The sequence below is a fragment of the Verticillium alfalfae genome, genomic scaffold (genome assembly GCF_000150825.1).
Source record: "Verticillium alfalfae VaMs.102 supercont1.1 genomic scaffold, whole genome shotgun sequence".
Taxonomy (NCBI): domain Eukaryota; kingdom Fungi; phylum Ascomycota; class Sordariomycetes; order Glomerellales; family Plectosphaerellaceae; genus Verticillium; species Verticillium alfalfae.
Genome location: NW_003315038.1, coordinates 4,702,759 through 4,715,593, shown reverse-complemented (window position 1 = coordinate 4,715,593; position 12,835 = coordinate 4,702,759). Strand labels below are relative to the sequence as shown.

General features: G+C 58.2%; 7 protein-coding genes across 7 annotated transcripts; 4 read left to right on the top strand and 3 right to left on the bottom strand.

Annotated features, from left to right (window-relative positions):
- Positions 1-727: 727 nt before the first annotated feature.
- VDBG_01452 (predicted protein) lies at positions 728-1,401 on the top strand (the record flags this gene model as incomplete). The annotated part of the gene is made up of 3 exons (XM_003009723.1): positions 728-810; positions 1,000-1,120; positions 1,192-1,401. The coding sequence occupies 3 exons, from the start codon at positions 728-730 to the stop codon at positions 1,399-1,401; spliced, it is 414 nt and encodes a 137-aa protein (XP_003009769.1).
- Positions 1,402-2,784: 1,383 nt separating this feature from the next.
- VDBG_01451 (hydrolase) lies at positions 2,785-5,609 on the bottom strand (the record flags this gene model as incomplete). The annotated part of the gene is made up of 3 exons (XM_003009722.1): positions 2,785-3,151; positions 3,261-3,765; positions 3,815-5,609. 3 exons carry the CDS (start codon positions 5,607-5,609, stop codon positions 2,785-2,787), a joined length of 2,667 nt encoding a protein of 888 aa, XP_003009768.1.
- A 1,720-nt stretch (positions 5,610-7,329) lies between these two features.
- On the top strand, positions 7,330-8,343 carry VDBG_01450 (sterol desaturase family; the record flags this gene model as incomplete). Its single annotated transcript, XM_003009721.1, has 1 exon — positions 7,330-8,343. The coding sequence occupies one exon, from the start codon at positions 7,330-7,332 to the stop codon at positions 8,341-8,343; it is 1,014 nt and encodes a 337-aa protein (XP_003009767.1).
- Positions 8,344-8,408: 65 nt separating this feature from the next.
- Positions 8,409-9,290, bottom strand: VDBG_01449 (ubiquitin-conjugating enzyme; the record flags this gene model as incomplete). Its single annotated transcript, XM_003009720.1, has 2 exons — positions 8,409-9,085; positions 9,138-9,290. The coding sequence occupies 2 exons, from the start codon at positions 9,159-9,161 to the stop codon at positions 8,618-8,620; spliced, it is 492 nt and encodes a 163-aa protein (XP_003009766.1).
- A 1,048-nt stretch (positions 9,291-10,338) lies between these two features.
- Positions 10,339-11,235, top strand: VDBG_01448 (GCY; the record flags this gene model as incomplete). The annotated part of the gene is made up of 1 exon (XM_003009719.1): positions 10,339-11,235. One exon carries the CDS (start codon positions 10,339-10,341, stop codon positions 11,233-11,235), a length of 897 nt encoding a protein of 298 aa, XP_003009765.1.
- An 88-nt stretch (positions 11,236-11,323) lies between these two features.
- VDBG_01447 (HIT domain-containing protein) lies at positions 11,324-11,905 on the bottom strand (the record flags this gene model as incomplete). The annotated part of the gene is made up of 1 exon (XM_003009718.1): positions 11,324-11,905. One exon carries the CDS (start codon positions 11,903-11,905, stop codon positions 11,324-11,326), a length of 582 nt encoding a protein of 193 aa, XP_003009764.1.
- Positions 11,906-12,239: 334 nt separating this feature from the next.
- VDBG_01446 (metallothionein-I gene transcription activator) lies at positions 12,240-12,804 on the top strand (the record flags this gene model as incomplete). The annotated part of the gene is made up of 2 exons (XM_003009717.1): positions 12,240-12,521; positions 12,575-12,804. 2 exons carry the CDS (start codon positions 12,301-12,303, stop codon positions 12,597-12,599), a joined length of 246 nt encoding a protein of 81 aa, XP_003009763.1.
- Between the last annotated feature and the right edge of the window lie 31 nt (positions 12,805-12,835).

Genomic DNA, 12,835 nt, shown 5'->3' with positions numbered 1-12,835 from the left:
GGCCCACCAGGACATACCAAGTACGCTCTCTCTGTGCAAGACGCAGTCGCTCGTGGCCTGCACAGGGATGGTGACGGTGTGTGGTGGAGGACCGAGCTCCTTGGTCTGACCAACCAGATCGGCCAATCCTGTCACTCCTCCTCGGGCCCTTGCTCCAGCTTTGTCCGTCTGCCCAGATCGATTCCACCAAGCCATTGCGCGAGAGGGGGGGAGCTCACTCGAAGCTCCAAGCCGACTGAGGTGCCCCCCTCCCTCTCTCCCCCAGCCTCCCCTCGACGGCCAGCGCCAGTACCGGGAGCGATGTACCTCTCCCGGGCTGACGCACCAAAGCTGTTTGCGTGAGGGACCTGTTGCCGCAAAGTACCCGTACCGGTGCCTGGCTGGGCTCTCTTTGCCCACCCGCTCTCCCGTCCATCCGCGCCTTCGGTGGGTGCGACAAGTCCGGCAGCTCCCCCAGCTCTGGTCGTTCCAGTCCCCCCAGGTCCAGCTGGAGCTGCTCCTGTTCCTGCTCCAGAGAGCTCCCCGTCCCGTCAGCAACGCAACAGCCTGTTCTGGTCTCGCTGCCACCGCCGGCCATCCCCCTCCCTCCCCCATTACCTCCTCTTCCCCTCCTCCAGCTTTCCTTCTCTTCTTTCTTCTCTTCTACTATACCTCGATCTGCCCACCTTGTGCTCGCCCACCCTGAGACTTTCCCATCAATTGAACCCCTACAAACTCGATAGACACAATGTCCACCCGTAAGAGAAAGCAGGAGGAGGAGGAGGAGCTTGTTTCCCTCCCTGAAGATGACGATGGCGAGGAGGAGGAAGAGTAAGTCACCAGCCAGCCCGGTCCCCTAAGCCCGTTGTGTTCGGCCTTGGTTATCAGTCTGCGCAAAATCCACATGTTTGCGCCAGGCTTTGCAAAGCTGCTACGAACTTTTCATTCTGCGCCAAACATGCCTTCGAGGTCCAACCACGGCGCATGCTTGAGATCCTTACTGACCATACCAGGTACCAGAGTACCGACGACGAAGCCGGAGGCGGTGAAGGGTCCGAGGAGGAGGAAGAGGAGGAGGAGGAGGATGACGAAGATCCCGAGGGCGAAGAGGATGAACCCGAAACAAAGAACGGCGCTGATGGTAAGTCTTCCCTAGCCCGTGCTTTCTTGATTTGCTGACCACATCAAGCCCCACCTGCCAAACGGCAAAAGACCGATGCTGTTGAGAAGGATGAGGATGCTGAGGAGGAGGAGGGGGAGGACGACGCCGAAGACGAGGAGGCCGATGCCGACGATGCATTGAAAGGCATCAAGGAGGCCGCTGCCGATGTGCCTGACATGACGGTCAAAGCGACCGATGCTGCTCCCGAGGCTAACGGCGACGCCAAGGCCGTCGCGGCAGATGGCGACGACAAGGAGTGATGCGCGCGCATTGCTTGCCCGCGAGGCTGCATGCTTCTTTTCGTTTCCCCTTGAGGCGTTGGGGTGCATGCGGAAGGTTATCCGGCGCAAGTGATTCTGTTTAGCTAGCTCCCAACAAACATCCCTACGCTCCGTTGCATTCGCATCCTGGCAATCCCATGATGTACCGCCTCTTTAGGCCGTGACCCTTTCAATCGTGCGAGACGTGACGATGCATCCGTGAGGATCTGGCCGATCCCATCGTCGACCTGCAGTCGCGTCGTTGCCCCTTTCGCTCGTCTCTCCAATCGTAGCATCTCGCCTGACCTGCGGGCCATTCTCCGACCCACGCGCCTCCATCCGAGCCCGCAGGCGCCTGGCCTCGGCTGCGGCTCAGTGCTGCTTTGCAGTCAGTGCAGACGACCGAGGCAGAAGCATCATGGAAGCTGTGATGGTCGCCTACTGATTCAGGACTGGACTCGGAGTGAAGTCTGTCGGTGGAAGCTTATCGCCTGTTAAGAGGATGCTTCTTGTGGTTCATGCAGGCCTCGCAGACGATGTACGCGCCTCGCATTGCTGGCCGAGTCGTACACAATAGGTGGCTTTCACGAACAGGATGAGCAAGATGACCCCCCGAGTACGCCTTAGACTCAATTTCTCACGAAACGCTAGCTGAGATTGATTTTACGGAATTGACTCAGTAGTGGTCGAATATATTGTGATGACGACGAATAACGGTACGTATTGAAGCAGACTCGGCATCACAAACTGTGTCGCAAGACAAACGCTCTTCTTCTCAATGGTCCTATTTTCATTGGCATTCGTTTTAAGCAACATATATGCCTTGCACCGACGGCGATGTTTGTAAATTCGAGTGGTCAAATGTGGACGCCGCGACAAGGTGACGGGAACATCACGCCGGGACTTTAGTCGAGCTTCAAGCGAACAGGAGCTGATGATGGGAATCCTTTCTTTACAGCCGCCAGCTTGCGAGAGCGTCATTTGCATGCCGATGCTGTGCAAATGAAATATCCATGGTCCTGCGCATAAAGTTCACATATTAATAGGTCGAAGGTTAACATGCTGGCGGCTGGAAACGAAGATTTGGTAAAAAAAAAAAAAAAAAACGCCATTATGATCGACTAAGTTGAAGACCAAAAAACCAACAACGTATTCATTCAGCCACGATGACCAAATATGCAGCACAAATTTCAGTCATGGGACCACACTGCAACTCTGCATAAGATTAACACATTACTTTACTAAATGTAGTCGCAGTGGTAGATCACCCGCTGTGATCCTCAATGCTGCCTGATAATGATACAAGTCGTGACAGCCAACACCCTCTCGTCTCGGGCTCCTCAAATGGAGCCGATATCACCACGCAACGCCGATCCATCAAATCTATGACCTTCCGAGTGTCCCTCGACGGCCCCTCTCCTCCTTCTTGCCACCGTTCCCTGTCACCTTCATCCAGTCATCCCACTCCTTGCTAATTTCCATGAGTACCGAACCCATGACACCGGCACTCGCCATCAGGCCATGGCCTTCGCCCTCGAGCACGCGTACCTCACATCGCCGCATAGTTTTGCCCAGCCACTTAACATTGTCGACAGGAACGCGCGTATCTCGGCTCCCATGGTGGATGACAACAGGTCGCGTAATATCCACGTAGCGGAAGCCGATTGTGTGCCTCCGTTCGAGGCAGACGAGAAGGTCCACGGCCGGGTTGGCGCCTGTTGTTGCGAGATCCCAAATAGCATGCGTCAACCTCGTGTCGTATGTGAGCTGGCGTTCCTTGTCTGCCATGGCGTCTGCAGCGGCGGCCAGCATGGCGCTCTCGGGATCCAAGGGAGCTGACGAGCCGGCTCCGTACTGACCCGAAGGCGGTGCGCGTAGACGGTCCATGCTCTCGGGTCCCAATGAAGATTCCATGTCGATGCCGCCCTTGCCATAGCCGGTCTGGCCGAGGTTTTCCTTGTCCATGCTCGGCGTGATATCGCCGCCGCGCCGCTGGCGTATCGCGGCCGGTCGTGTTGGTTGACTTGCGTTTGCTTCGGCGATTCGAGTTCTTGGGTAGTGAGCTCGTGATGGAGCTGCTCGTGGCCGACATGAATGAGCTGTTGGCGGCTTTCAAAAACGGTGTCGGCAGAGCACGGAGGATGCGTTGTGAAGTAGGAATGGCGTTGGTGGGCGGCAGTGTCTGCGATGTGCCAAATACATTCATCTGCGAAGGAGGGATCCAGGGCGCGAGGAGGTGGATGCGACCGCGGATGTGCTGGGGCATGCGGAGGGCCGTCGCCAGCGCATAGATGGCCCCGGCAGAATGGGCAAGGATGGAGAATTTGGTAATCTTGAGGGCTTGGCAGATGGCGTAGACGTCGTCTGTACACAATGTCAGCAACCGTAGAACAGCAATCACGAGAAGACGCACCTGGCCAGCTGAGCGGCGTCGCCGTGCCGTCTGCGTAGGCCTCACTGTCACCGACGCCGGGTCGGTCGGGCGTGATGAGGCGGAGTTTGAGTGTCAGCGCCAGCTCGTCGTAAAAGGCCGTGATGTATCGTGTCAAGCCCATTCCGACGCAACAGAACACAGCCGAGCCCTCCGAGTCGCCGACTTCCGAAAAGGATATGACACGGCCAGTTTGGGGATGCCTGATCTTCTGAGACAACCGCGGCGAGCACAGGTAGGACTCGACGGCATCGTCGACAGAGTCGGCACTACGAGGGCGCTCGTACCCCGAAGGCATGGCATTTACGGGCTCGGGCGAGGCAATGTCGCTGCGTCCGCTTCCGCCCTCTGATCGCGGACTCAAGGGAGCCGATAGACGCTTGAGCCTGGAGCTACTGCGCTTCAATCGGACGGCCTCGTTGGCGTCGGGCGTCTGCCGGCCAGATTTCCTCCTGCTGCGGTCTGTGCTATGCTCGTCACGGCGCCGCCCTTGAGCGACGGCAGGGAACGGCGCGCCGTCCTCGAGATCGTCCTGAGGCTGCGGACTCGTGACGCGAATCTCATCCGCACGGCTGTTCCCCGTGGCGGTCATGTTTGCGGACGACCGTTGCGAGCTACGGCCGAGGTCGGCCGATTTCTTGCTCGACTCTCCATCTTCGTTATACCAGGACTGGTCCTTCAAATACCTGTTGCTGTTACGAGCTTCGTCGTCCTCGGGTATCGCGCTGCTCTCTCCGTCTCGCTTCGACCGGGAGTTCCGGACGGAAGACCTCTTGGCGTTGGGTCCTGTCTTGCGTAGCGATGAGTCCCGCGTCGGGATGGGTCGCGGGCTCGGTAAGGGGTCCATCGTGGGTGCGTGGTCAGGCCGTGGCGGAGGCTCCCTCGTGGGCGGGTCGTAATGTATCGGTGGCTCCTCGCTGATGGGTGTCTCGGCGAGAAAGGGATCGGGTCGAGGCGATAGGCCGGTACTCAAGGGTGTATCGTCAAAGGAGGCGCGGCTAGCAGGAGCAGCACCGCTGAGGCGCTTTCTCTCGTATTCCTTCTCTCGCAGTCGCTCTTTGGAGCTCATGTACATGAGACCTTTATGGCTCCTACCCTGTTTCCGTCCCCAGCTGTCACGCGATCGGGAGCGGCTCCGGGTCGAGTCGGAGGCAGGGGCAACACCACGTTCGACAGAGAGGTTGCCTATGCTCTGGGTATCATCGCGGGAACCGAGGGAACTTCGGGAGGAGGGGCGTGAGCTGTTTCGCAGGATGGACTTGAAACCGCCGCTAGAGTCGCGTGAGGGGGACTTTGGTGCGGTGAGTGGGGAGAAGCCGGAGGGCGGTTTGGCGGTTCGGATGACGGGCGAGCTGGCGGCGAGCTCGTCGAGGGATACCGTCTCCTCTCGAAGATCACCTAGGGAGGGCTGTGAGAAGGCGCCGTAGTCGACACCGAAGCTGCCGTTGCTGACGAGACTGCCGTGACGGGGCGAGGAAGGGAGAGAGAGGCTGGTCAGCGTCGGAGACTCAAAGTGTCGGTCGGCGGGTTTGGAAATGACGGAGAGGCTCGTGATGAGAGAGGAGATGACTTCAGGCGAGGCAGGCTGAGCAGGACCCTGCAGCGAGCGGCGACGTACATACGTGTCGGAGGCGGCGGTATGATTGTTATTGTTGCTGCTGCTGGTGGTGCCCGGGGGCGGAGGGGTGGTGGTGCCGTGGTCGCGATGGCGATGGACGTGGAGATGGCGGGTACGCTGAGGGATAGGGGGGGGAGCGGCGTCCCTTAGGTCAGACATGGCAACAGAAGCAAGCGTTGGCAGCGGCAGCGACGGCGACAGCGACAGCGGCAACAGCCGGAGGGCAGGAGCCGATCTGAAGCGACACAGTTGATCCGCTTGTCTTATTAGGCTGGTCTCGGTGGACGAGCCCGACGGTGAGTGTCTCTGGTCATGCAGCGGGTTGTTCCTCAGACGGCGGCAGGACCAGACAACACGCGCAGGAGGGGGGCGTAGGGATCCTGCAGAGTGCAGATGGAGTGCAGCAGCGGAGTAGTTCTAGTGGCCGCCTTTGTTCGTGCTAGCTGCAGAGAATTGGCGTCGCACGTTCAGACGAGGACCGGGCGCGCGCAGACTCCGAGGGGGTGGAGGGGGGAGGATTCGGTGACCACCGAGATGGTTCTGTTTTAAGGGGAGGCGAAAATGCTGGATCTGGTGGTGAGGGCAGTAAAGGCCGTGATCAAAGAGCCGCGCGGGCGATGAAAGAGGGAGAGCTCGAGCCACGCACAGCCGCAGCGGACGAACCGAAGAAGAAGAAAAAAAAAAGCAGAGGGCAGAGACAGATGGAAGGCAGACGCGGATGGATGTATTGTTGAAGAAGCTTTGCTCAGGATGGGAACAAGGGCCATTCTTCGAGAGGGACAATCTCAGGAACGGGACCTCGTCGATTGGCAGGCGCAGGCAGAGAAGCACCTGCTTCTCATCAGAAGGTGCAGGAACCCCCCAAGGCGCATGCATTTGTGCAGCCTGGTCGGGTCACCAGGGCCCCTATTAGCGGATGCTGTAATTAATTGCAACCCTACCATTCGGGAGGCCAGCATGGCGGCCTCCTCGTTGGCTGCAGCGCCATCTATGCTACTTCTGGCGGGCGGACGCACTCTTGTTTGGTTTCACTTAATCGGGAGCTTTCTATACGGGAAATGATCCGATGGTCTGTCACTATCCTCGTTACCGTCGGTGCTCTAGACATCGTTACAGCCGGCAACGAGCCTGTCTTCGCGATGCCTCTCCCACGATGCCCAGCGTGCGCAAGTCTTCTTCAGGCGACTCAATCCCGCTTAGACCTCTCAACAAGGCATAGCTCGGGCCCGCCATTAGGCCTGTCTCATTGACCAGACGCAGGGATCTGGAGATTACCCCTGGACGCTGGACGCTACGCTCCATTTTTGTGCGTCGACTTGTTCCTGGTGCTCGGACACGATCAACGTGACGGGAAAACATTAAAGATGGAGACTCCCCCAGACCTAGTTCACTGCCGGGTGCGAGCGTGAAGGATGGGTTGAGGAGTTGAGATGAAGCCGGGCCCGGTGGTGCGCGGCTGGAGAGCTGGAGAAGACCCGTGGAACCGTCATGAGTCGCCACGGCCCTTCAGTCACGGCTCTCGTCTGGATTCATGCCATCTTGGGACAATCATGCAGTTTGATCTTGTGCTGTGGGAGCTGAGAGACATGTGCTTGTCAGGTCGCCAAGGTGGTCAGACCCTGGTTTCCATTGGGCATCACACCGAGCCTCACCGAGTCGGAAGCACCACCGACGTCATCCTTCTCTGGCCCTCACGTTGCTGCCAAGATCAGGGAATCGGAACGTCATGGTATTGCCCGAGGCTGACATGTCGGAGCTGTTCTTAGTCTGAACCTTCCATCACCACGCCGTGAAGAAAGAGTCCGTCCTGAATTGACACACCGCAAAGTAAAATCAACCACACCAAACACGACGCATCTTGCGTGTCTCTTGGCCCATCATGGACCTCCTCATGTCCCTGCCCATTATTTCGTACTTTCTCGCGCCGTCCGTAACTTCATGGTCAACCTCCCTCAACCTACTTTTCTTCTACATGACCTGGACAACCCTCGTTCTATCGCACAGCGCCCTCAAGATTGAGCTCATGGGCACCTTGGCTTTGCGCCTCGTCTTCTGGCTCCTCCCCTCGCTAGTATTCCTCCTCTTCGACACGCTCATCCCTACCCTTGCCGAGTCGCTCAAGTATGGGGGCACCTCTGCTCTCCCCCCGACGGACCCGGTCTTCTTGGCGCGCACTCTCGGCCTGTCCGTTGTCAACCTTGCCCTTGCCGTGGGCCTTGAAGCAGGCATCAGCATTGCCTGGACCACCGCCTTTCAGACACCCATTTTCACAACCTCGACCACCCTGCCGTTCCCATGGCAGCTCGTCAAACACATCACCATTTTGCTCGCAGTCCGTGAGTTCATCACGTACTATCTGCACGCCAGGGTCCTCCACGCGCCTTCGCGCGGCCGCAACTCGTTGGCCGCCCTCCACAAGAAGCACGCCCACCACCGCAGCGCGCCGCCATTCTCTCTGCTCCTCTTTGCCGACCACCCCCTCCCCTTTCTCGTCCACCGTGTGCTGCCTCTCTACCTCCCATCTCTGGTGCTGAGGCCCCATCTCCTGACCTACTTCCTTTTTGTCGGCCTCTGCACGCTCGAGGAGACGCTGGCAACAAGTGGGTACTCGACGGTCCCGGGGATCATGATGGGCGGCATCACACGGCGCACGGCTGGTCACTACGCCGGCGGGGGGCGCGGCAATTACGGCGCGTGGGGCTTACTGGACTGGGCTCACGGCACGAGCGTGGGCAGAAACGTGATTGAGGATGCCAAAGACGAGGCTGAGAAGCACGCTGTCAAGGAGCGTGGCGAGAAGGCTGCGGGCGACGGCCTCGCGGCTGTGCGATCCGGTATTGATGGGCTCCGCAAGGGGAGTAGGAGAAGGGCAAAGAGTGGTGACGAGGAGTGAGGCTATGATAGGTTTTTTCCCCTTATCATGGCGGCTACATAATGCCCTGGTCGAGGATTGTTTGTGTGTATACGAAAAGCGCTTTGTATTCATGGTTGGGCCTCGCTGGGAATAATACATGACTTGAGAGCAAAATCAATTTACGTGTCCGAACCGATGCAAACGCCGTGTGTACCCCGCCGCCCGCATGTCTCATCACTGCAAGGCGGGCCGTAACGCCATACCCACAACACTGCGCGGCCGACTGGCAAGCGCCACAGCCGGCAAACTGGGCTCACTTTGACTCGGGGGCGGTGTCGAAGTTCGCTGGTCCCTTGGCGTACCGAGTCACATATGTCTTGGCATTCTTCTCGTACTCTTCCCTATTGTTGCGGTACTCGTCGGCGATGCGCGCTTCGAGAGGGTCGTCCGGCTGGGGCTCAATGAGCAACTGACGAACAGCCTCGAGCACGGCAGTGATCTTTGTCGAGGGTTTCCAATTCTCCGACTTGAGCGTCGCCAGACAAATGCTGCCATCTGCATCGTTGGTCACGTTGGGGTGGTAGATGCGTGTGAGGAAGCGGACAGTGGGCGACTTGAAGGGGTAGTCCGTGGGGAGGCTGACGGCCAGGGCAAAGTGACCGCCGGCGTAGGGGCTCGAGCTGGGGCCCGCCATGGTGACGTTCCAGTTGTGAATGTCCGACTCGTCCTTCAGGGCCACCAAGATGCCATCGGGCGGGTTCGTCATGCAGTCGCCGAGCTCCTAAACAAATCAGTCGCTGTCAAGGGAGAGTGGACATAAGGGCCAAACAGACCTTGGAGATGCGTTTGCTTGACATTGTGGCGCGTTGACGAGGCGTCCGAGTTTAAATTTCAGAATAAAGAAGATATAATGGAGGCGTGATTGAGGATGCGTGCGTTGAGAGCTGGTTGTCGGAATGTTTGTTGATGCAAGTGTCGTTGTGCATGTCACGTTCTTGACGCTGGAGCTTTAGCACTTGATGGCGGGGTAGCTCTTGCCTGTCCTGCCTGAGGTGGCTAAGACTGAGTGCCAGTGGCGGGGTAGTTATGTCACTCAGACACCACCAGTGGACCCAGCCGACATCCCGTCCCTTCAGGAACAGAATCTCTTGGCACGATGCTCCGACCATTTCAGGCTTTGAATCTCTGAACTTGAGAATTACGATTTCATCGAGACGGAGTCTGGCTGACTTCATATTCTTGCTGCTCCATGAGTGACTAGTGATCAGCCGAGCGGAAACGTCCCTGGTTTCTGTCTGCCGCATCAGGATTCGGCGCCAGATCGACCCCCATCGGATTCTCCTCCGGATGTTGCATCTGTCGTTGCATTTGTCGATCCGACCAAGATTGACCATACACGTGGAAACGTGGAATGTTCGAGTCGCGCTTCTGCAACTTGCATCGCTGCCAGAACATCCCATCCGCCTTGTCGGGACATCTCTCGCCAGATACGCGCAGCTTGGAATCTGATACGTGCGCTTCTACGATCCATCTCCAACAGAGACCGTGCCGGCTGGTGCCGGACCAAGCCGCCCCCCACCAAGCAGCATGGTCGGGCGATTTCACTCTACTTTTGCCGAGTTCTGGTCCTGCAAACCCACATTGAAGAGCCATCTCATTTGCTGGGCTATAGACGTGACGTTGGCTCCGACATGTGGAGGACCTGCGTCATTACCGCCCCAAGATACAGCAAGGATGTGGGGCAAAAGTTCCAGCATCACCCAAGACGCTCCGACGCGATGGAGGGGCGAAGGGTCGCGTTGACTGGCTTTTGGAGAGGATCAGGGGGGGGAAGACATGGAGAACACGGGCTATCGTAGAGGGGTAGGTCGGCGAGAGGCTGTTCTCGCAGCCTACTTAAGGCCGAGACTCCCCCTTCGCTCTACCTTGGTAGTATGTGAGCTCTTTCATATTTTTACACGATACCCTTGCTTAACCTGTCTTATTCGCTTCAGATTTTGAAGGCTTCTTACCTACACTTGAACGTACATCAAAATGTCTGGCACTACGCAGACCAGCCGTACCTTTACCCTCAATACGGGCGACAAGCTACCCGCTGTCGGCCTTGGCACATGGCAGTCGAAGCCCAACGAGGTCAAGCACGCCGTCGAGGCCGCGCTTCGCCAGGGCTACCGCCACATTGACACGGCGCTCGCGTACGGCAACGAGCGTGAGGTCGGCGATGGCATCAAGGCGTCGGGCGTACCCCGGTCCGAAATTTGGCTGACGACCAAGCTCGACAACCCCTGGCACAAGCGCGTCCAAGAGGGCATCGCTTCTTCGCTCGAGAGCCTTCAGACCGACTATGTCGACCTCTACCTGATGCACTGGCCTTCCTCGACCGATCCCGAGGACCTCAAGAAGCACCACCCTGACTGGGACTTTGTCGACACGTGGCGCGAGATGCAGAAGCTTGTCGGCACCGGCAAGGTTCGCAACATTGGCGTGTCCAACTTTGGCATCAAGAACCTCGAGCGCCTGCTCAACGACCCCTCCTGCAAGATTGTCCCCGCGGTCAACCAGATTGAGCTCCACCCTTGCAACCCGTCGCCGAAGCTCCTCGAGTACAACGCATCCAAGGGCATCCACTCGACGGCGTATTCATGCCTCGGCAGCACCGACTCGCCCCTGTACAAGAACGAGACGCTGCTGAACATTGCCAAGGCCAAGGGCAAGACGCCTCAGCAGGTTCTCCTCCTGTGGGGTCTGAGTCGCGGTAGCAGCGTCATTCCCAAGTCCGTCTCCAAGGAGCGCATCGCCGCCAACTATGAGCTCGACGGCTGGGAGCTGACCGACGACGAGATTAAGCAGCTGTCGAGCATTCCCGACCGCTTCAAGGTGTGCGGCGACGCGTGGCTGCCCATCAAGGTTTTCTTCGGCGATGACGAGTAAACTAGGGGCGGGGGGACGAGGAATGAAAATAATACAAATAGAATGAATAAAAATGCAGAAATGGTCGGCACCTTGATGCTGTAGAGACTTAAAGCTTCGATTTCCGTCTGTCATCTGCCTCTTCTTTGAGCACCTCAGCCACCGCCTCACGCAGGTCTCTCGCGAGAGCCTCGGCCTCGTCATCATCCAGCTCTTCCCTTCTTCCCCTGCCAAACATTGTGAAGCTCTCGCTGAAACGGCCACTCGCGCGAATCTCGGGCCGCGGAATCAAGTGGTAGTGCATGTGCATGACGACCTGGGCGGCGGCGGCGCCGTTGTTCTGCACAACGTTCCAGTCCTCGACGCCGGTGACTCTCGCCAGTGCGCGGGATAGTGTTCGTAGGAATCTTCCGAGCTCGGCAGCTTCAATCTCAGAGGCGTCGGTCAGCTTGGGTCGATGCGCGCGCGGGCACAGCAAAAGGTGACCCCTCGATAAGGGCATAATGTCAAGGAAGGCGACGAGCGTATCGGTGGAGAGGACGACAAAGGAGGCGGGAGATGTCCGTGTCGGGTCCATTTCGTGATCTGACGGCGGCTCGAGGGGGTCATACGGCGAAAACGTGTCGGCAATGGCGCAAAACGGGCAATTCGCGTCCGTCGTCTCGACGCCGGCGTCGAATACGGGCGTCATGATGGGTGGTCGGTACGAGGGTCGTCGAGATATCTGATCAGCTCGGTCATTATCCGCAAGCCGTGTCACGGTCGATTGATGGTCAGAGACCGAATTCCGTGTCTAAATACATGGACGTAGGGTAAATAAAGTCTATGTGGTCCATGTGAAATGGGAGCTGGAACTGTACGAGATCATTGAACCTCGGGAAGTGGGCCTGGGCAGCTGGCGGCTGACCGCCTTCGACTCACCATAAATTTCTGCCACCATCCGGCCTCACCGCCCGGCGAATTGTCATCCACGCGACTGCCCCACGCTACAGCCTTGCATCGAAGAAAGAATGAAAACTTCCCATCTCGACCTTTTGATCAACAAACCAGCCATCTGCTCAGACACAACCCACGAAAACCGGCACCATGTCTCGCGAAGCCTACCAGGTCCCCACAGGCCAGGGTTCCAATCCTGCCGCAACCGGCAAGTCCTTTGACGCCTATGGCGGTGGCAGCAGCAGTGAGGTCGGCCCTCAGATGCAATACCTCTGCGGTGACTGCGGCCTCAAGTTCCAGATGCGCCGCGGCGACGCCATTCGATGCAAAGAGTGCGGCTGCCGCATCCTGTACAAGGAGCGCACCAAGCGGTATGAAAGCTGACTTGCTCTCGCGCGGGTAGGCGCATGCTAACAGCGTATAGCATGGTTCAGTTCGAGGCGAGGTGAATGCTGCATGGACAATGAAGGGATGGACGAACGATGAATGAGGCTACGAGGTGGTGTGGCGAGGTCTGCCAATGCGGGATATCCAAGCTGCGGTGAATCCCAGGGGGCGGCCACGGAGGTCACAGGTCACGGAGTTTGGTGTTGGTACATGCTTGGGAGATGAGCAGCCCAGGTATCTTCTTTTGATCGCAATGCAGTTGTTCCTAAACGCCAGTCCAGCCAAGCCCCCAAAGTTT